Source organism: Panthera tigris, chromosome D2, assembly GCF_018350195.1.
Source record: "Panthera tigris isolate Pti1 chromosome D2, P.tigris_Pti1_mat1.1, whole genome shotgun sequence".
Taxonomy (NCBI): domain Eukaryota; kingdom Metazoa; phylum Chordata; class Mammalia; order Carnivora; family Felidae; genus Panthera; species Panthera tigris.
The window spans coordinates 75,770,717-75,793,800 of NC_056670.1; the positions used below are offsets into that span (position 1 = coordinate 75,770,717).

At 48.2% G+C, this 23,084-nt stretch overlaps 1 protein-coding gene across 1 annotated transcript in view; it reads left to right on the top strand.

Moving 5' to 3' along the window:
• Nucleotides 1-23,084, top strand: part of PLPP4 (phospholipid phosphatase 4) — a 126,216-nt gene that overhangs the window by 34,155 nt on the left and 68,977 nt on the right. The window contains exons 2-3 of the mRNA XM_042961021.1: nt 11,633-11,741; nt 20,977-21,067. Coding sequence (XP_042816955.1) covers nt 11,633-11,741; nt 20,977-21,067 — 200 coding nt within the window. The remainder of the gene's footprint in view (nt 1-11,632; nt 11,742-20,976; nt 21,068-23,084) is intronic.

Consider the following 23,084-nt stretch of genomic DNA (forward strand, 5'->3'; position numbering starts at 1 on the left):
TGTGAGGAGTGATTGAGGGAAGCTGTAACATGTGCCTAGCAGGCTCCTGGCCTATAGGAAGCACTCAGAAAGCGATCAGCTGACCCATCTTCCCTCACTCTGCTTCCTCTCTCCCCACTTCTCTTCCTCTCCCCTTCTCTTCCTTCTGGATGTCTCTGAAGATGGCATCTCATTTACTGTGTTACTAAGGAGCCATTGAGATGACCGGGGACGCATCAAACCCAGTTCTCAGCAGTGCCTCGGGGCTGGGGGGGTCTCTTGTCACTTGGGACAGAGTTGAGAGCAAGGTTTGCAGGGGTGGGTAGGTGCCGCCAGTGCTGCTGGAGGGGAGCACTCAAGTGCTGTGGGCCGATGCGTCCTAACAAACCAGGCAGCAGACGAGCTGTCTGCAAAGCCATGCTCCCTGAGAAGAGAGAGGTGCACTCGTCCACTGGGGGGCGCTGGCCTCGTAGACTGGGGGGGGGGGGTCCTGGAGACTGTTAAGTGCCCCCCACTCCTGGGCCAGCCAGCAGCCAGGCTGCAGCAGCCACAGAGAAGAGCATGTGTCATATTGCACGGTCTAGCCGGGGGATTCACAAGCACAACGGGCGTGGCCGGACCCGAGGCAGGACTTGTCCCTCCCAGGCGGGCGGCCCTTTCCTCGCTCCTTCATCGGTTTGCTGCCCTGGCGGGATGTGGGCCTGAGGTTTCCAGACCAAATTCTTCAACGGAAGCCAGAGATGCAGATTGTGCAGTAAGAGCTCCTGGTTTTTAAACATTGGCCATGAATTATACATTAAAAAAAAAAAAAAAAAAAAAAAAACAACCAAAAAACACAAAACACCGAGCAGCCCAAAGCAAATGTAGTAGCAAGAAGCTGCTTTCAGTCCAAGGGCGGCCAGCTGCCAGCCGCCGACTGAAGATTCCATGTGGCAGAAGATCCCATCTTTGTTGAAATAACGGCTGTGGATTTGTTTAGTCTTGGTGCAGTAGGTATTTATTGAGCACTTGCTTCATGCCAGGCACTGCTCTAAGCCCTGGGGCTATGGCTCCGATCGAAAGCAGACAAAAGTCCCTGGTGCCCATTTGGAGCTGGTGTTTGGTTGTGGCCCTTGCATTCAGCCTTGAGATCATCACTGTGTCTTTGCGGCCGTGGTGGTATGACCTGGCTTATCCTTGATTCTTTTCCTAGGAAGATTTCAAGTCAGCAGATGGATCCCAGCCACAGAGCCTAGTCGTACCAACAGGCAGCCATTGCTGGGTCCTTCACTCGGGAGCTGGCTGTCACTGGGGCCACGGAAACCAGCCCAGGGAGCCTGCAGTTACGCACGGCCTAACCCGAGTCCACGGGACTGTGTCCCAACTTGACTTTGCATTAAGGGGTTGAGGGCTTGTAGTGCAGGTGATGCCGACAGCAAAAAACTTTGGGGGCAAAAATGAGGGTTCTTGATCTGCTTGAAAACCACAGGCCTGGCCATTCCTCAGGGTAGAAGGGGGGAAACTTCTGCCTCCTCCAGACCTTGGCTGCTGAGCAGGTTTTCATGCCACGGGGAGATGTACCCCAGCGTCTTGTCTCACATCCACATGCTCTCAGCCCTGACCTGGCCCCTGCCCATCAGCCTCTTGTCTGATCATGGCCGTCCCTGGCCCTGGGCCTTCTGATCTGTGGCTGTGCAGTCTCAGGAATCTGCCTCCTCTCACCTACCAGCCCAACTGAAGATCATTCTAGAACATGGAAAAATAAGTCATGGAGAAAATGATCAGGGGCTTCGTTCAGGTCAGGGCTTTGCTGATATCTGCCAAGGACTCGGGGAAGAGGGGCCTGTTGCTAGCTGGACCCCTGCTAACTGCCACCAGGGAAATTCAGATGAGGCTGTAAGGGAGCAAGATCTCGAAGACACTTGAGGGCCCCATTTGGGAACAAGTGCTCTCTCTGGCTGATGTGTTTTAATTAAAATTATAGCTCAGAAACCTCTTCAAATTAAGTTCTGTCTTCACTGTGTTTTGTCCTAAGCATTGAGTGGCATTCTGTGCTGCCCCAGGACTCTGCTCAGTGGTGTATTCTGGGGTCTTTATGTGGCCTGGTGTGGCCATATACCACATATTCCAGGTGTGGGTACGTAGAATGTTCCAGAGTGCTTTCAGCTGTGGCTAAATTCCTAAAGACTTATTTAATCCAGGAATGAATGGTTCCCTGGGCATTCTAGAGCCAAAGATTAATTGGAGACTGAGGTCTGTTAGCAAAGAGATATGAACTTTCCTCCCTCGTCCCCTTTCACTACATTTTTTTTTTTTTTTTTTTCCCGTTGGAGTGGTTTTTGTTTGCTTGTGGCTCAGAGACAGTCTGGTGGTCCCTGCAACGTTTTCTGCTGGGAGATGTGTCTGGCCCAGAGGGCTCTGCGTTGCCGGCCCTGCTGGGAGAGCTTTTCTGAGCCTGGGCCTGGGCTCTGAGCTCTGGGAGGCCCGACAGCCAGTGGGAGGCAGATTCCATAGGTTTCTCAGAGCCTTAGTCTCAGCTGCCTGGCTCTGCCCATAGTCACCTGTCCCCCACGGCTCACTGTCACCCACATGTCACTGCCTTAGTTATGAAGCACTTGCTTTCCGAGGCGTCCAGTCTGGGCAGCATCTGAGCCCGGGAGAGGACTCCTCATCGCCTCAGACTCTGAGGCGACCTCGGGGTCTTGACCTGAGGGTCTTCAGAGAGGTCTAGGTGTGCAGGTTTTGGAAGGGAACTCCTTCTGTGAGTCAGCTGACCCCTTCCCTTGTCTCTCCTTTCTTCTTGCTGACTTTTATTCATTCCTCTTTCTGTCTGTACACTTGGCTGAAATAATACTTTCCAAGAGCATCAGTTGCTTTGGCTGAGAAGACACTTAATTTTGGAGTATCTTTCTGGCCAGTGAGCAAAATCATTTAAAAACAAACAAATAAACGAACTTCGTGTTGTGGAAATTGTCACAAACCCTCCACCAGTTATCAGGACTTTGATTTCATCTGGTCCCCTCTCCCCCTTTATTGGTGGAGTATTTTTCCTTACTATTTATTTATTTATTTACTTACTTACTTACATTTATTCCTTTTTGAGAGACACAGAATGCAAGTGAAGGAGAGGCAGAGAGAGGGGGAGACACAGAATCCGAAACAGGCTCCACGCTCTGAGCTGTCAGCACAGAGACCGACGCGGGCTCAGACCCACAAACCGTGAGATCATGACCTGAGCCAAGTTGGATGCTTAACCGACTCAGCCACCCAGGTGCCCCTATTTATTTATTTTGAGAGAGAGAGAGAGCAAGTGAGCATACAAGTGGAGAGGGGCAGAGAGAGGGGGAGAGAGAGAATCCCAAGCAGGCTCCACGCCATTAGTGTGGAGCCCAATGCAGGGCTCGAACTCACAAACCATGAGATCGTGATCTGAGACAAGATCAAGAGTTGGGTGCTTAACCAACTGAGCCACCCAGGCGCCCCTATTGATGGAGCATTTTAAAGCAAAGCCCAGTCATAACATCATTTCATATGCCAATACTTCAAAAACTTTAACCGATGAGAACTGAAGAAAAACAAAAACAATGAAACAAAAAACTGAACCAGCCCCCCCCCACAAGAGCACAACACCACTTGAAAACCCCAATCAAATGAACACCTAATTTCTTTGAATCAGGATCTAGATAAGGTCCCCACGTTGTTTTGTGGGATGCATATTCTTAGGATTTTTTTTTTTTAATTTGTGATTTTTCAGTGAATAGTAGTATTAATGGCAGTTGTTGGGTGCTTCTGATGGACCCTGACTGAACTCAGATTCTTACATTTCAGCAGGGGTGCTGCCCGTTTTACAGATGGGAAGGGGACTTCGCCAGCTTGCCCCCGGTCACGAAGTCCTAGCTGGACCTGATGCGTTGGCTTTTGCAGCCTGCGTGTCTGTAGACCAGGATTTTCTGTTTGAAGTCAGACAGTGAAATGTTTTCAGGCTTCCGTTGACTTCCAAAGGGAAGGCACCCTCTGTAGAGATGTTCAGAAATTGTTGGATTAAATGTTTGGACTTTTGGGCTGATGCACATGATTTTGAACGTGGTGCTGCTGCGAAATACGCTTCCAGGTACGCCCCCGCCCCACTGCAGGCATGTTTGGGTGTGTCCTGCTTTTTCTGTGCGGTGGTTTGAATATGCCGTTGGCTGCAGGAGCTGCCTGATGGGGAGGGGGCATCTACTGAGCGTCGCACAGCCTGCTCTGTGCTGAGTCCATTATGCGTTTCCTCCCCATCCATTCCTCACCCGGCCCTGAAGGTAGTTTGTGTGGTTATCTCCACCCGTGGACAAGGCAACCAGGGCTCAGAGAGGAGGCGTAACTTGCCCAGGGTCACACAGCTTGTAAGTGGCAAGGGTAGAACATAGCCTTTTCAACTCCACAGCTGTGGCTGCCAACACTTTACTTTCATGGCCAACATTACCTTCTGTCCTAGTTCCCCCACTTTAGGGGCTCCTGCTCCTGGACCTCTCTATACCAGCATCTCATCCTGGACATTTTCAAACATGTGGAAAAGTAGAAACAGCAAAATGATTCCCCCGTATACTCCACCTAGATTTAGCAATTAACATTTTAACTTATTTGCTTTATTTCTGTATTTATATGCTTTATGTATAATTTTCTGAACTATTTGAGAGTAAATTGCTGGTGATTATCCTAAGCTCCCTAAATGCTTCTCCAAAAAATAAGGCATTCTTCTACATATCCATGTTCTTACCACACTTAAGGAAATTAGTACCTTATTATCACCTGATATCTAGTCCGTTCCAGTCCCTGTACTGCCGCGCTCATCCTCAAAGTTTCTTTTTAATGGCTTTTTAATTTTTTTGACCCAAGATCCAGTCAAATGCATGTTACATTTGGTTGTCTTGTCTCTTCAGAGTCTTGTAATCTGGAACATTCCATCTAGCTTTATTCCTAGACTTGTCTAATTTGTTGCTGGAGGGCATTTGACTTATTCCTCTGCCCCTGTGTTTCCTATAAGCTAGAAGTTGGATCCAAAGGCTTGATTAAGTTCAGAGTATACATGTTTGGGAAGACCAAACATCCATGGGTCCATCCATGGTTGGAGGTGTCGTGTACTTCATGGAGCGTGTGTCAGAGGTCCATGTGTGTCTGTGGTCCCAGTATTGGTGACCACAGGTACAGGGGAGGCAGATTGGGGCTGTTCTTTTTCTTTTTTTAAATTTTTTGTTGACGTTTTATTTATTTTTGAGAGACAGAGAGAGACAGAGCATGAGCAGGGGAGGGACAGAAAGAGAGGGAGGCACAGAATCCGAAGCAGGCTCCAGGCTCTGAGCTGTCAGCCCGGAGCCCGATGTGGGGCTTGAACCCACGAACCGGGGGATCGTGACCTGAGCTGAAGTCAGACGCTTAACCGACTGAGCCACCCAGGTACCCCCAGGGCCGTTTTTCTAAATGCTGAAGAAGAGCCAGTGTGAGCAGGTAGTCTTTGGGTTGGCAGCTTTGTTTTATCCACACTGCCCACCCCTGGTCCTTTCTCTTCCTTCCTGGAGCTGGATAGATTGAAGACATTTCCAGGCTCGGCCCAGATGTTTCCACCCCTGTCCCACCCCATCATGTGCAGAGGGCCTGGCCAAGGAGTACATGCTCTGATCGTCCTATCTTCACACCCTTGGTGAGGAGGGATTCCTTCTCTAGGGGCCACGGGGGTGGCCATACGTGGAGGTTGGGACAGAGAGATGGATAGAAGTTTATTAGTCACATATGCGCACAGCAGGGGAGGAGGAGACTGCCAGCCAGCAGGGCCTGTGGGAGGCAGGCTGTGTAGTTCCAAGAGGGAGGGGTGGCCCTGGTTCCTACAGGAGGATGTGATCGGCCTGTTTGTGGGCTGGTAGGGGACCAAAACCCCATACTCGGGGATAATAAGCAATAATTTCACCTGGCCTCTTGATAAAGAGGGTTGTTCGGCCGGGGGACCTCCCCTGAGGGGGCAGAGCAGGGAAGGGAGCTTGTGGTCAGGCTGGTCGAAGCCCGTGTAGTTTCAGACACGAGGGCAGGACCCAGCGTTAGGCTGTAATTTGAGGCTTTCGGCTGCAGCGCGGTAACACACGTACAGAACGCGTGCTATTCGCAGGTGCCCTTCTAAGAACTTCACACCATCACCTTAATATTCACACCAGCCCTCTGACGGAGGTGTGTAGGTGTCATCATCAGCAGTAGTTTGCAGATGAGGAAATCAAGGCCCAGGAAGGGAAGCGTCTTGCCCAAGGTCACGCAGTCAGTGAGGGTGAGTGCAAATCCAACCCAGGCTGTCCCTCCGGAGTCAGTGCCCACAGAGTTGGGAGGGCATGAGGGCTGGAACTGGGGGAGGACGAGTGGAGCCCGCCTGTGCCTGTGCCTCGGCCCCCGGGGCACGGCCACCCTCGCTAAGCCTGCCTTCCCATCCTTTGTGAAGCTTGCTGCAGAGAAGAGGGGCCATCCCCAGGATGGGGTGGGGGCCATGGGAGCCGTTCCTCATCTGGTCCAGGGCTGGTCTCCTGGATACAGTGCAGGTGAGCGGCCGACAGCTTTGCTGCACGGCACCTGCTTCTCTGGGGGGCGGGGAGGAGGGGGATGGTGGGGGCAGCTTCTTGGGGTCTTCACTTCTCTTGCCACCTCCTTCTCTGTGCATTGTTTCTTCCCTTCCCTCCTTCACAACAAACATCCGACGGCCCTCTGCAAGAATCTGATTTTAGCCTTCACAGTGAGAACTGAGATCAACATGTTGCATTTCCCAAGAGCAAGGTTATATTTCTAATTGTGGAAAATTGTGTCTCTTATTCAAATAATTTCAGTTGCCACTACACTGGTGGGCAGTGTGTGTGTGTGTGTGTGTGTGTGTGTGTGTGTGTGTGTATTTGCATGTTCTTTCCTTAAAGTTCCAGACTATGTGCTGAGGAGGACGTGCATTAGTGGACATTCCAAGGCACATAGAGCTGTGACGACTTAGGCAAGAGACCCTTTGTCTTGTAGCCTCAGTGTTCTTGTCTATAAAATGGGAATAACAGCAATTTCTATCTCATAGGCTCTTATGAAAATTAAATGAAATAATGTTGGAAAGCACCAGGTCAAGGGCATGGCACAAGATGGCTCCAAATGTAATAACCAGTTATTATGAAATTTGTTACTCTTGTCTTTGGGATGGCCAACCACCGAACTCAGGAGAAGGCTGTATGTTCAGAGACAGGTCACGGGCTCACAGAGATAATTCATCAGTACATTCTGTCCGTGGCCTCATCCCACCCTTTGCCCTAGGACTAACAGTAAGTCTGACACACCTCCTCCCTGCCGGGCCTGGAGCGACTTGCCTGTCTACTGACCGCATCCAGTGCCCATTTGTAAGTGTTTTCCCTCTCTCATGGGAGATGCCCACCTGTGGGGAAAGTCAATAGTTCAGTTAAGGAACAGGCTTTACTTTTTGCTCTTGCCTGGAAAACTTCTTTATCACACTGCAAGGTTCAAAAGGGACTTCCTGGGCCATTGTCGCTCACAGAATGGTCAGATGATGAGTGACAGTTGTCATCGTTGTCTGTCTGACCCTCTTCCCCTGGCATGCAACCTCCCTGCCCCAAGGTTGGGGAGAATGGGGGTGGGGAGTCCTTCTCAGACCCACTTTGTGTCCTCAGCAGTGTTGATGTTCACATTGGAGGAACAGCAGCCACCTTTGATGGAGGCCTTCAGTGCCCTAGACACTTGCCAGACCCTAACTTTTCTTGCTGCTGATGATTGCAGTATTATTACTGCCTTGGAAGGTGTAGCCATCCTGGGGGTGGGGTGGGGGAAAGATACGAAGTCTCAGAGAGGTTAAGTGACTTTTCTCAAGCCCCTCAGCTGGCAAATGCCAAAGCAGGGATTTGAACCAAGTTTAATGGTCTGGTTAGGTTCATATTTCAGTACAATCTTGTGTTATTTTTGGTTGTGGGAAAAGGAGGTAGAAATTTGTGTCTAGTATGTGACTGAAGTGTTAACCTATTTTGAAAAAGTTATGCCATCAATGTATGTGATATGATTAAAGGGGGGAGATTGCGGAGCTTTGAGAACTTGGCTTTGAGTTAGAAGAAGCATGGGGGACAGAGGCTTCACTGTTCCTTGCTAGTGTGATGTCAAGATGGGCCATTCTTCTGGGTTCCTAATTCTGAATGTTGCCCCATTCAGCATGTGGACAGTGATAGGTCCACACCCTGTGACATTTCCAGGGGGTTAGGATCCTCATAAGCAGCCCTAGATTAGAGGCCATCTCATGGGTCCACCTACTGGAACACTCCTAACCCGACATCTCCTGAAAGCAGAGTGGGCTGGTGATCTGTGTAGACAGCTCTGACACCTGTAACTGAAGACCTTGACGTCCCATTCCCCAGTCAGTTGGCACTTCACGGTCCCTTGAATGTAATCTCCGCAAGAGGGGGACCACGTGTGTTTTATTCCCCAGGGTTCATAGGGCAGTGCCTGGCACATCGCAGGCACTCAGTACGTGATTGTTGAATGAATAAGCAGGAGGCAAAGGTGATGATGGTCCACTGCCTCTCCCCTACTGCACCCTTCCTATATAAGCAAATACCGTATGCTGCTTAAGAGTCGGGCTGGGCTGTGAAAACAGGACTGGCCATGAGGAGACAGAGAGACAGAGACGGAGAAAGAGTATGGATAGGAACCCAGCCTCAGGAGGATTTATGCATGAATTAAAAAGAATTGCTCAGCATAGAGTTAGAATAATGTCTCTGAATTTTCATTGTGTATGTTTTCCAAGTTCTTCGAACTACACCGTCAGAAAACTTCGGGAGAAAACAAGAACACTCTTCCTCCTTTGCGAGGAAGAAATCGGTATATGGTTAGATTGAGACAGTTGTGCGATTCGAGCAGCAGAGAAATTAAAGCCTATCTCGGATCTAGATCCAACAGCAAGCCAAGTCACCTGGCTCTGCGCAGGTACAGTTTTCACAAAAGAAAAGCTAGGTTGCCTTTAGTGGGAACTCTATCCTTTCTGCATCAAAACGTTTTGACCTGCTTCCACAACAGCAGCGGTGCTTAGAGATGATTTTAGGGGCTGTGCGATGTGCACTTAGGTTACACACGGGTGAGAGCCCCCAACTCCTCAGTCATGGAGAGGGTCGCTCACCCCTCTCCCTGTTTCCCCTTCCTTCTTTCCCCGCCTTGCAGGGGATGGATAGACCAAGGCGATGGACAGGGGACAGATGCTCCCTGGGCCTTCACAGGGAGGGTGGGCTCCTCTTAGAGGCAGTGGCACCAAAGAATTTAATAGCGGTCTTTTGTTTTCATTGCGTTTATGTTGACATTTACCGGATGTTGACGGAGGGAATGTTGACTTTGTAATTAAGCAGTGACATGAAGTTTCTTCTAGGCTTTTAGTTTACCAAGTCTCAAGGAAAGTCACAGTAGGGGAGGAAGGGGGGATAAGGCAAAACTTGGCCAACTTGGTTCTTTTTTTTTTTTAATCGTTACTTATTTTGAATGAGAGAGAGAGAGAGAGAGAGAGAGAGAGAGAGAGAGAGAGAGAGACAGAGACAGGGGAGGGGCAGAGAGAGAGGGAGAGAGAGAATCCCAAGCAGGCTCCTAATGGTTAGTATGGAGCCTGGACACAGGGCTCGAACCCATGAACCGTGAGATCATGGCCTGTGGCGACACCCAGAGTCAGACGCTTAACCAGCTGGGCCCCGCAGGTGCCCCTTGGTTCTCAAATGGCTGAAGCTGGGAAGCACCGGCTTTCCGTCCCTGGGAGCCTGTGTGTCCACCCTTAGTGCTCACATGAATCCCCTGGGGCTCTTGCTGAAAATGAAGATTCTGATTCAGTAGATCTGGGTGAGGCCCCGGGACTCTGCGTTGTTAATAGGCTCCCTCCCTTTGATGCCAGTGCCTCGGCCCCTTGCGAATCGCGGTTTGATTGATAGGTGGGCAGCGTGGCACCACCTGGAAGCTTGCTGGGGATGCCAGCTCTCTGGCCCCACCCAGGACTGGTTGTTCCTGTCAGCACAAGACCCCAAAGTGGATCCTGGCCACGTTAATGTTTGGGAAGCACTGATCTAGTGCCACTTGGGGGGGGGGTCCCAGTGCCTAGTGAGCCCTGGTGAGCAGGTAATTGGAGGTCGCGCTTGGCCTCCTCAGCAGAAACCGGGTTTCCACTTCCTGGCTCCCAAACCACCTACAGAGAGCTCATGGAAGGGGGTTTCCGGGCCTGGGCTGCCCTTTCTTGGAAACACCCTGGTCTTGTCTCCAGACCTGTCCGTTCTGCCTCACGCCCACCTCTGCCCCCGTTTGCCCTCTGAGACCCACGGTCCTCTGCGTAGCTGCCTCGCTGTCTGGAATCTCAGGGGCAGGCACCGGTGGATGGAGCGTGGCTGGAGAAGGGACATCTATCTCTCTAGGCTCTGCTGCTCCCAGGGAATATAATTTGCTTGATAGATGTGTTCTGGCTGCAGCTCCTCGGGGTGGGGTGTGGAATTGTGCAAAAGGCTGATTGCAGGCTTTAAAAAATCGCCATGATGGTCGTAACACGCGGGGGACAAACGAGGTGAGGAGGGATGGTGCCGGCTGCGTGGGGAAGAAACGGGGATCAAGGTTCTGGGGCCTCTGAGAGCGGGGCTGTGGGCACATTAACACTGCTGACGGCCCGTGGGTGGCAGGTTGTTATTTTAAAGCCACCTGTGTCATCTTACTGGCTTCTTTCTGACGGGACCTTGTCACATCCCTGCCAAGAGGTGGAGTCCAGGCCCCTCCCTGGAACCCGGGCTTGACTTTCAGACTCTTGTGTAACCAGATAAGACCACAAGACTCTGAGACTAGGTCAGAAAAGACAGTCAGCCTCAGCCTGGCTCTGTCGGACCCCCATCCTGAACTGAGTTCACCAGGTACAGGACCGGGTCCGGAGGGTCCGGAGGCGGCCTGATGGCCGCGAGCTGACAAAGCAAACCATATCCCCGCGGACTCAGCCCCCTTGCTCCCCGTCTTTCTCTCGGTGATGACTGGGTTCCGTCCGCCTGGGTGTTGTGGGCTCCCAGGGTGTGGGAGGGTTTGGGAGGCTGACAAGGTGAGGAGGGGAAGCGGTCTGGTTTCCTCACAGCAGCCCCAGGATGCACCTCACTGCCCCCCGCTTTCCCTCCCTGCCTGCCTTTCTCTCTGCTTTCCTCCTGCCCAACCTTCTGTCTTCTCTCAGAAGCTTTTCTTGCTCACTCTGCCCCCTACTGGTGGTGAGGTGTCAGCACGCCGTCCGGGGTAAGGGAGGGGAGGGAAGAACCCGACGTTTTCCCCCTGGTGCTGCCCCGGTGGCTGTTCAACCTTTGTTCCTTCTCCAGCCTACTTCCTCCCCAGAGCCGGCTGCCGGCCTGGCCTCGCCCCACTCCGAGCCCCCATTCTGCCCTTCGGTTTTCAGTTCACTTTGGAGCCCCAACTTCCTAGGGTCTTTACAACTATTCTTTTATGCCCAGAATTGGTCCTCGGTGGCAGAAAGTTGTACAGTGTCTACCATGTCTCGGTAATTCTTTCGATCCATTTTACCCTGTCATCCCCTTCTCCTTCCCCAGAGGCTGGATTCTCCACCGAGGGCGTGAAGGAGTGGCCTTCTCGGGAAATACAGGCAACAGACGAGAGCGCTCACACATCTTTCTTTGTTTTGTTTCAGTTTCACAGAGTTTTTGGACCCATTCCAGAGAGTCATCCAGCCAGAAGAGATCTGGCTCTACAAAAATCCTTTGGTGCAATCAGACAACATACCTACCCGCCTCATGTTCGTAAGTACCGCGATTTCATGGCTGATTTGACCAGTCTCCCAAGTATGAACCAAATGGGTTTCCATTTCTGCTTTGCCAACCCCTGCTGAAGACAGTGAGCAGTCTCAGAGAAAGAGGAGGTGAGCAGCCCATGGCATTAAAACTCCATTCCAGATCATGACGGGCACTGCTTGGCCCTATGGAACAAGTAATTGCCTGACACCGTGGAAAGAGGAGGGACTGGCTTACGTGAGCTGTGCCGAGTTGTTTCCATATACTTACAGTAAAATAAGACCAGAAACGGATTTTCCTGCTCCATCTCCTTCTGGAATAAACCTGTTTTGCCAAACTCAGGCCCTATATAGATAGCTCTGTCAACCACTCGTCTGGTTCTAGCAGGTCCATTGACTACTGATGCGATACCTCGTATGACTCAATCCCCAGATAGTGTTTTGTGCCTTTCTACTTCTAGAATAAATGGGCCAGCATCCAAATAGCTGGTGGATATAGCAGGATTATTTTTACCTCTTCACCCTGCCCCGTGGCTATTGAAGCCATTTACATTTCACTTCCTATGTGCCGGGCACTGTGCTGAGAGCTTAAGAAAGGATTATCTCATTTAATCCCACCCAACATTACAGTGAGAAAGATGTCAGTCTTGTTCACATTTGCAGATGCAGAATCACATTCTAGAGAAAGGAGGGAACTTGCCCAAATCCACACAGCAAGTGAGTGGTAGAGCCAGGATTGAGATCGAAGCAGCCTGCTCTGAGCCCAGGCTCATCCCTGAGGCTGCCATGTAGGTTGGGAGCTGAGTGTCCAAGACTCCTTGCTGATGCTAACGGCCTCCTGGGGAATTGCCATCAGGCCTTTCTGTAGCAGAGGAAATATTTAAGCTCCTCCTTGTCACGGAACAGTAATGTAATTTTTGGTTGAGCTAGTCTTCTAGCTTGAAGGCTATTCCTGTTGACCAGCCATTGTGTCTTTGTGCCTCTGGAAACTTACGTGGTTGTTCTAAAGATTTCATAGAGCACATGAAGAATATTTTTGCATCTTGAAAGAAATCCCTCTGATTTTATGAAAGAAATCTTGTTAATTCGTGATGATTAGAAAGATCTTTGTCTGCAAACATCCCGAAATGCCCAGCACATTACAAGAGCTTTGAAATCTTATTTTATTTGCCTTTTAATAATTGCTTTTCCACCGGAAACTAAACTGGATTTTTGTTAATTTCAGGGGGGGGGGGGAATTGAAGGGTTCAGGCTTTACCTAACACTTGAGTATTAAAATTAGACTTTTTCCATTTCTGCTCTAACTCAAATCTTCCATAAACCCTAGAAATAAAGGAACTAGTGTGTGTCTGGCTAGTTTATGCCATGGTTTTGAAAGGGAGAAGCTCTTATCACTTATCCCCACTCTTCAAAGATTTCACATTTTACGTGCCGTAAGACACAATTTGGAGATGAATGCTCGTATGGGATATTGTGAGAAATTTGTGGCTGTGTCCTAGATTTGTGAACAATGGATTGTTTTGAAGTCTAGATACAAATGCCACAAATACCCTGGCTGCAGACACACATAGGAGGGGGTACATTTGCATGTTGGCAGAGGTGGATAGGAGGCAGTAAAGGAGTTATTCAGTGCTGTGAGTCTCAGAGAATAGAAGTGTATTCAGCCTCAGATCCTGATTCCTACCCTCGAATCTCCTAAGGAGATAAGTTCAACCTTTTGTTTTGTTAGTGGTAGTTGATGTATTTCATTCATTTGGTCACAAGATTTAATGCAGGCTCCATAATAACACGAGGAAAGCAGCAGATACATTTATAATACACGTAACACAAAGAGGAAAAATATTTTGTCACCACATAAATCAGATTTTTTTTTCTCCTGGATTTTATTAAGAGTTTAATATAAAATATCATCTGTTTGCTTTGATCCATTAAAACCTTCAGGTGTTTATGGAAGACTGTAATAAAATATATATTTTCAATGTTTTTTAAAACAAAGTTGGTTTCTTTAGAAGGCTCAAGTTTTATTGTTTAATACATAAAAAAAATCTTGGGGTCTGTTTTACTTATGGTTGGAATGGGTTTTTTGTTTTGTTTTGTTTTTGAGAGAGAGTGCATGTGCATGTGTGTGAGTGGAGGAGGGGGAGAGAGAGAGAGAGAGAGAGAGAGAGAGAGAGAGAGAGAGAGAGAGAGAGAATCTCAAGCAGGGTTCATGCCCAGCATGGAGACTGTTGGGGCTCGATCTCATGAATCGTGAGGTCATGACCTGAACTGAAATCAAGAGTCGGTCAGACACTTACCCAACTGAGCCACCCAGGTGCCCCTTGGTTGGAGTGTTTTAATCTAAAGGCAAACTTTTTAACTTCCTAACCAAAGTGTTATTTAAAGACAGCTTGTAATAAACCACATGTCTTTTGATTGGGAAATCCATTGTTCACACCTCTGGAGCGGTGTGTGTGTGTGTGTACGTGTGTGCACACGCATGTATGTTTTAGAGGAGCCACTTGGTCAGAGGTCACAAAAACAGTATTAAAATGGTAGGGGATTGAGTTAAGTACAGAGTCAATGGTGATAACATCACCAGGAAGCCCCTCTCATTTTCTCTGTCTTTGGCACTTTCAGCTAAGGTGATGATGGAACTTCTACATGGAAGTTGGGTGTGGTTGGATTGTTTGATTCTGAGAGTTTGTATCCCTTGATGACTCTGGGCTCCTGTTGACCAGAGAGACAGGCTGAGAATTCTTTTCACATATACTGAGTCTTGAATTAACATTTCTGGGAAGTTCCCAAACTTTTAGCTGTCTTTATGGAAAGCTGCTTCCTTATTCAGAAGACGTCATGGTTCCCTCCTGAGTGTGTGGGGTTTATCATAGCATCTTTGAAAACCTGCTTTTTGCTGTAGGAAGACTTAGTTTGTGTTGTTTTTTGTTTTTTAGTGTACTCTTTGTTTCTGTCTTAGTAGTTGTGTCTTTGTAGATTCAAGGAACATTTCCAGCCTGCTGTGGGTAAGAAAAGCCATAGGAGCTTCAGGTGATGGGAAGTCAAATCAGATCTGGGGGGGTATATCCTGCATATAGGGGTCCTACAGGCTTCTGGTGGAGATGGTACTCTAAAGAAAAATAGAATCTAGAAAGGGCTAGAGGCTTGGGTAGACTTGCAGGGAGCTTCCTCATCGCCATCATCACCATCACCATCATCATCATCATCATCATGGCAGTAACAACAACAAGTAACATCTCTGGAATACAGGAGTTGTGCTCACCACTTTACACTGGCATCTGAGATAATCCCTGTCACAATCTGTTGAGGTCATCACTTTTGGAATCCTATCATTTCAATGGAGAAAATGGCAACTGCAATGAGATTCAGCAACTTGTCCAAGGTTATACAACCACCAGTTGCTAGACCCCGATTTGAATGCCAGCTGCCAGAGGCTAGACCCTCATGGACCCATTCAACTGTGATGTCTCCTTCGGGGCTCAGGTGATGTGGAAAGGTGGTGAGAAGCCGATCGCATGCACAAGAGCTGGTGTGTCAAGGCACAGACACAAGCAAGCAGGGGCCATGTGGGCCCAGTGAACAGGGCCCAGGGACACAGACATGAACATGACTTGGATGGACCCAGGAAAGCTCTTGATAGGTAAGCTCAGGTAGTGAGTTGATGGGATGATTGGTGTTCCCCAGTTGCTTTACTTGGCTTAAACAAACAAACAAACAAACAAACCCTACCCAACACCTGTCCTTTGCCCTTGTTCTTTCTGCCCTGGGCACAATGAGTCCAGAAGATTTACTTCTATAAAATATTACTGATACCGTGTTGATTCGATAACAGTGTTTCCTATTCTAGTATAGAATGCTTCTAGGGAAGACAGAAAGTTAATTTTGCGGGGAGGAGGGAAGGAAAAGAGACAAAGCTGGCTCATGATAGACAGTTTAATTTTTAGACTCTTTGCAAAAGTCGTAGACAGCTCTTTTCTCCGTGATGGGCTGTAATTTCTTACCCACAGCAAGGCCCTTTCCAGGTGTCTGCACTGCATGTCCTGGGTTGTCTCTATAAGCACTTTTCAGCACATCTGTCAAGTGCCAGAAATTAAGGCACTCTGGGCCTGTTGTTTGTCTGATATGAATGAACTCCGGTGACAAGCTCTTCTCTGGTTAACATCCTGACATCAGAGTTTGAGCCCTTTCGTTGTTAAAAGTTCTCGGTATACTTGTGCCCCTCCCACGTCAGACACACTGGCCCTGCTTTGTCATTTTCCAGAAGCATCCTGGAAGTACCGTGTCTTGTATCAGTGCCGCAGGTGACCCACCTTCTGGAGCAGCAGTGGCCGGGAACCGACAGTACTTCCTGTGTTGGTTTCATTGGTGGACGCACAAGGCCGGTCCCTGGTGGAGACTCTGGTCGCTGGTCGTGTAGGCAGTGGCAGGTTGCCTGGATGAATTAGGCTCTTCCCTGTTCCTGACTTCCTCCCGGCACTGCTCAGACTCAGGGCATAGGGGACGGGAGCTTCAAACTGCTTTGTTCCCAGTAGTGTGGTCACGGGATCCTGGTGCTCCTTTACTGGTTTGGGTCATTTGTTAACACTTTTCCCTGGGGAAATAATGACATCGTAGCATCCAGTGGATGCTGGATGCTAGCTGCTGGATTCTCTGGGTCGGGCTTCTCTGTACATTCCAGACTGGATTGCCTCAGATCCCCTTTCTAGCTATGTGACTTGGAAGAATCACCTACCCTCTCAGTGCCTCAGTTTCCTTACTTGTTTAAAGGGCCTTTGATAACACTCTTCTCCCCCTCCTACAGTGTTGAGAGCATCAAGTGGGGTGATAGACTTCCAGTGCTTTGTTTAGTGTGTGGTACAGAAGAAGCATTCAATAACTGCTGGTGAATTTAAATCCCAGTAGCAATATTTATTATGGATGGTATTGTTGCACCCATCTTAGAGATGAGAAAACTGAGATCCAAAGGTGAAGAGGTTGAGTGACTTGATCATGGCCACAGAGCTGGTAAGCGTCAGAGCTGGAGCTTGAACCCAGCTCTCCTTAATCGGAGTCTGTTCTGCACATTGTGTTTCTCAGCCTGTATAATAGCACCAGGCAAAACCAGCCACAAACTGGACCCTGCCTGATGACTGATATATTATCACAAACTGGACCCTGCCTGATGAGATATATTATCTTGATATTTGGGTTCTGTGCACTACAGTTAATTAGTAGCTTACAAAGCCATTCTTTAATGCAAGAATGATCTCAGCCTCAGTTTCCTCACCTGTAAGATGAGGCATTTGGACCAAGGTGATCGCTGCGATTCAAGACTCCAGCCCAGGCAGCATATGGAAGTGCAGGTTGGGGTTTCTAGGCCCACCGGGTGCGTGCCTTTGAGAATTCATTTCTTTCTCGGTTTTGTTAGCTGTGCAAGGAGGATGTTTCCCCCAGGAGAGTAGTTAGAAGATTAGACAAATGTGAGGAAAGCCCGGCACACATAGTAGGTGCTGAATCCATGACAGCTGTCCCTAACGTTTCTGTGACTTACCCATGTTCCTGGATGTGAGCCCCCTTACTTCCCCCTCCAATTCCAGAGAAAAGGCATTTACCATGTTTTATTAATGCTTCTTACTTCTAAGGTGAGAACTGCTATAACACCATGGCTAAAATCCCAGAGCTTGATATAAAAACAGTCTGGGTATAAATCTCCACTTTACCACTCAGTAGCTGTGTGCCTTTCAGCAGGTTGCTTAACCTCTCTGTGCCTTAGTTTCCTATCCATAAAGTAAACGTGTATTAATATGTTAATTTGCATGAAATGCCCAGAACGTACCATGGTCCTAATTAAGTTTTCAGAGCACGTTAGTGCTGTTTATCACACTTACGTCCGTACGCGGGGCAGCCCTGTTCTCGTAACTAGTGAGGGAAACTCAAGCATGGAGAAGGGTTCAGTCTGTTTTCCGCGTCCTGCAGTAGTGGTTGGCTGGAATTCATCATTCTGGTCTCTCTCCGGTCCCTCTTAATAAGCACTCAGCGTTCACTGTCTTTCCACTGGGCTCATTCCCAGGATTTAAAAAACATTCAAAGCTTGGAAAAGTTAACCTAAGGGAAAACAATAGCAGGGGAAATTTTGCCTGCCTTTGTCCTACATGTCCACATCTGTTTGGAAGTAGAAATGGTCACCCCCACTTCCTGTCTGTGTGTCTTTGTCTCCAAGGGCTCAGGCAGTGGAGCAGCCGCCTTTAAAGGCTTTTGCAGGAGCGGTGGAAGGGGTCCTGGATTTCATTCAGTCTGGTTTGTTGGGTGAAAGGGGGGTACCCATTCTTGTTTCCACTCCTCTTACTCAGTTCGGGGGTGCTTCCGCCCAGAAGGAAGTTGTTTTCCTAATGGGTTGGCTTCTGGGGCTTAATCTCTTAAATCTACCTTTTAGTTGGAAAATCTTGGTAAAAAGGGGGAGAGATGACACATGTAAATATGTCTCCGGCTATGCTGACTTGAAGACTGTGCTGTCCAAGGATATGGCAGATATGTTTCCAGGAAGAAGAAGTGGGATCGGAGCCCAAGTGTCATTAGGATGAGGGGAGGAAAGAAAGATGGCTACACCCTCAGGCACAGACATTTCTGTGGCCGCCTGGGTGATGGGTGCTGTGGTTCTTCCTCTGATGCATTCCGTCATGTGAAGCTCATGAGCTGGGGAGCCCTCGCCCTCCTGGGTGACTAGCATAGGCCTAGGAAGTAGTTTCTTGGTGGTTCTAGAAAACAGACCAATATGCATCTACGTAGGAAAGTTGTAGAAGGGGTGAAATTAAGTGATGGCTCTGGTTGGGCCATCAGAGTTGGGGGGGGCGCTGTTGGAAGTAGGGGAGCTGAGACAGGAAGCGGTGCTCAGGGAGATCCCCTTGGCCATCAGGCTGCAAGCCTGGAGCCACTGGGTGGTCCTGATGCCTTCTCCGGCTCCTGCTCATGGGCCCGGAGCTACCGGTCTCCCCTGTGGTGTCCCTGTCTCCTCTTGGTTGGTACACTCCAGCTCAGGATCTCCTGTAGGCAGCCTCTGAGGTAGGCAAGGTCTTGCCAACTCGTATCTTTTCTGGGGTTTTATGTCAGTCTTACCTTAGAGTATTCCATCCGGGATTGCCTTGTAATGTTGTCTCCAGTCCTGCGCTATTCTGGTACTTAAGGTTTGAGTACCAGTGGGGTCACTGTGCGCCATTCACTGTTGAGTGAGCTGCTTTTCCCTATTGGGGAGTGTGGGGCCTCGTCTGCGTGTCTGACGTGAGAGGAAACAGGGAGCTAAGGACTTCTTGGACCTTGACTGTAACTTTGGACTTAAGTAAGCAGGGGCTTCCATCATCACTCTTGAAACACTAAATGCGCGAGTCAAACCTCTGACTCACCAGCATCAGTATCATTTGAGACACCTGGTACAAAATGTGGATTCCCAGACGGGTCTTGTAAGGCTACTTGAGGGACTCAGCTTTGTAATGAACCCGACTGTTATTCAAGTGTGAGAGCCACCCAGGCACCCCTGGGAACTTTCACAGATGTCGCTGGAGGTATTAATGCCCAAGTGAGCATTGCCTTTTCCAGTCGCCCTTGGGGAAATCTTCTGCTTCTCTGCTCTAGTTCTGAATCTCCTCTTATACAGCTGCCCTTAGACTGGTGCCACATTCTTCTGAATACCTTCCATGGTGATAGGACTTGCTGATTTGGTGTTTAAACAGCTAAGTCATTCAGGGCCACAGCTGATAAGGAGGCTCATCCAGCTGGTTACTGCCATTGTAATGGGAAAGAAACCAGCCAGCAAGGGGAGGGGTTTTCTCATGTCTCGTGAGCTGCCTCTGAAGACGGTTCCCAGAGAGGAGACCCCAGGATGTGCTGAGCTCTTGCAATCTAGTTGTAGCAAGTGTCTAGAGCATCTCCGGTCGTTTTGAAAGACTGTGTTCATTTGGGTGAATTGTTTTTATAAAAGAAAAGTGTCTTCTAGCCAAGCCTATCCCCATTAGAAAGTCCCTTTCCAAAAAGTGGCATTACATTACAGGTGGAGATTTCCGAAGGTGTGACCACTATCGGTCAATAGTCACCAAACCCCACCCTTCCTACCACTGTGTATTAGGTCAGTTGTGAATTTGTGAGATAATTAGTCCCTTCTGATATTGTTTTCCTGAGATGTTATAATCAGTAAGGAAGTAACTTCAATACTGTTCTCCTGGTTGTTGGAATGTTGAAAACAACTAATTGTAGAATGCTGAATAAAGGCTAGATATGGCAGGCAGAAAACCTGGTCTCCAAAGCCTGGCCTTGCTACTCACCAGCTGTATGTCCTTGGGCACATCATTTAGTCCCCAAGCCTGGCAAAGATAGTCACAGAGTCATCATGAGGATTTAAGAGACACCGGTGCCTGATGCTACCCAAACATAGTTCCTGCCTCATAGAGTGCTCTGTAATCAATGTTGCTTGCATCTGAATCCCACCAGCTTGATTCATTAAACACTTATTGTACTTTTCTGTGTGCTTTGGGCCAAGGGAGGGGAGGAGATGGAAGAAAGGAAGGGAGACGGTAAGCAAAAGTATTAAACTCTGCTTTGTGGAGGAAATGAAATTCAGTAAAAGAACACCAAAGAAAATGAATCGATTGACTCTAAGCAAGTCCAGTGTGTTGCCAGAGAGATGGGGATGGGAGGCCAAGGGTTCTTTCTGCAGTGGAGGATGTGAGGGGGTCCTCTGGCAAAGATGAGTCATCATTATAGGCTATTCTTTCCTGTTTAAAAAGCCACCACTCTGGGGCGCCTGGGTGGCTCAGTCAGTTGGGTGTCCAACTTCGGTTCAGGTCACGATCTCTCAGCTCGTGGGTTCGATCCCCACGTTGGGCTCCGTGCTCACAGCTCAGAGCCTGGAGTCTGCTTCGGATTCTGTGTCTCCCTCTCTGCCCCTCCCCTGCTCACACTCTGTGTCTCCCTCCCTCTCTCTCTCAGAAGTAAACATTTTTTAAAAAATTAAAAAAAAAAAACCAAACTAAAAAGCCACCACTTTAAAGGTGGCTCCCAGCAATTGCAAATCAATTATAACCCACAATCAGACCTCCAATTTTTTTTTTAAGTCGTCAGAGTCTCTAAGTATAGATATAAATCCTCCTTCTTTGAGGTCAGGAGTTCAGTAACATCATTCAACTAGTGAGTCTAAATGAAACTAACTTGAACTAATTATCAATCAGCCCTCTGATAGCAAACTGCTGTCCTCATAAGGGATTATTTGTTATTTTTTCCAGGCAATTTCTTTCCTCACACCCCTGGCTGTTATTTGTGTGGTGAAAATTATCCGGCGAACAGACAAGACTGAAATTAAGGAAGCCTTCTTAGGTAGAGTATTCACAGTTCTTGCTCTAGGGGATGGGGCTGAACTTAATTAGATCAGTAGATTTAAAAAATCTCTGTTGGACCCAGCTGATTTTTCTCTTGGTCAAATTAAACTTGGGAGAAACAAGAGAAGGTAAACTTTTAGCCCTAAGAAGAGCCAATTCGCAGATGGTAAAAAACACCTTACCTTCAGTGGCAGCCTGGCTGCTGTCCATTGTGCTGAATGTGAATGTCCGTCTGTACATCCCAGATCTGTGCTACTCAGGCACAGGAGCAGAGTAGCTCTTAGTGGTAAGGCAAAGATGATCTGAAACTGTCACTATTGACTGCCAAATCCCACATTTGTGACTAATAAATTACAGGCAATTCAGAAATCAGGCACAGATTTCTTGACCTGTCACCATTGGCTGGAGGCACAAATGGGCAAAAGCAGATGTAAAATATAACAGAATTCGGAAATAAACTCTATAACTCATCTTTTTGGGGACATTTCTAAAATTAAGCAATTTTTATTGTATAGAGAGTGTCGTAGTCTTTGCCATCTTTTATAAGACCGTTGTAACAAATTCTCCCCAAGCTAAGCTGTATCTGCATGTGATGCAAGTTTGACATTTTTAAGATTAAATCCATTTTTATGATCTGCATATTAGTTAAAGGACTGAGTAAATGACAATATTAAGAGAAAGCAAAGGTAATTGGCTTGCTGAGTAACCCAAATAAACTTGCCAACAGCCAGGTTTTCAGCTTTCTGATCCTTAGGAAAACTGAATTATGTTTATTTTTTGACACCTCATAAAAGCTATCCAAACTCTTACATAAACTGTGTTTTTGATGTGTTGTATGGACTTTATTATTCAGTTAGATAATATATCTGGAATAATGAGATATTGCCCCTCTGAGGGTATGTTTGTAAATTATTAGGCTTTGAGGAAATGAAAAGGTAGCAAAACATGGTCTTCTCTTTTCTTGGTACAAGAATGAGTGTAAGGGCAAAATCTTGGCTAGGCAGAACAGTTAAGGGGCTTTGTGCTCTGACACAGGACAGGGAACATTTCTTACATAACCAGGCTTTGGTTAGGCTCTAATTGAACAGAACAGAATCTCTCTCCAAGTAGCTCATATAAATTAGGGGTTTAGTTACAGGGTTATATCAGCAATCTCACAGATAGCCACGAATAGGGTGAAAAGGGACAGAGGAACAGTATGGGAACTAGAATAGGGAGCCGGGCCATCGGGGCGGGGATAGAGACATGCTTCTCTCTGTAATGTGCCTTCCCTCTACTTCTCAAGTGTCCTGCCTAATCCTCCAGTGGGCCCATCATTTCAGCTGCCCCATACTTTTGGTTTCTATGGGGTTCGAGCTTGCAGCGGTAGGCGCTCCCGCCCCACACCCATAGGACTGTCACCTCCAATGCCTACCTCCAAGTACCTCTGCATCTAATGGACCAGACTTCCTGGGCAGACCCTCTGGCTCAGCCCATTTTTCTTACCCGGACACAAAAGTCATGAGTCCCTGGCCAGCCTATAGGTGCCCTATCTCAGGTCAAGTGTTTACCCGGCTGCTTATCTGTGGTTTGGGGATTTGGCAGTCACATGATCTCAGTCCCCTCAGCTGATGTGGCAGAAAGGTCAGTTTTTCCAAGGAGGGCATAGTGCCCTCCACATGGGGGTGGAGCAGCCAGGGCAGCGTTTGGATAAATATTCCCATGGTCCCTGAAACGTCCTACTGGGAGTCATCTCAGTTGACCTGGCAATGCTTTGCCTTACTTTTTATTCTAGTTGTTCCCCTGGAACCGAGTCCCAAGGTAATATGACTGTGGGTAAGACCTGTCTCTCATGGTTATGGTTATAATTTACTGCCAGCTTTTGGAGTTGTGTGTTGTTATGGCAGTAAGTGACTTCTCTAGACCTTTTCATTTTCTGCTAAATCTCCCTTAGAGTGACATTTAGAAATTGCACACCATATCCTGCCTCCTATATGTTAACACAGAAGGTGGAGTTATTGGATGTTCTGTTTGCC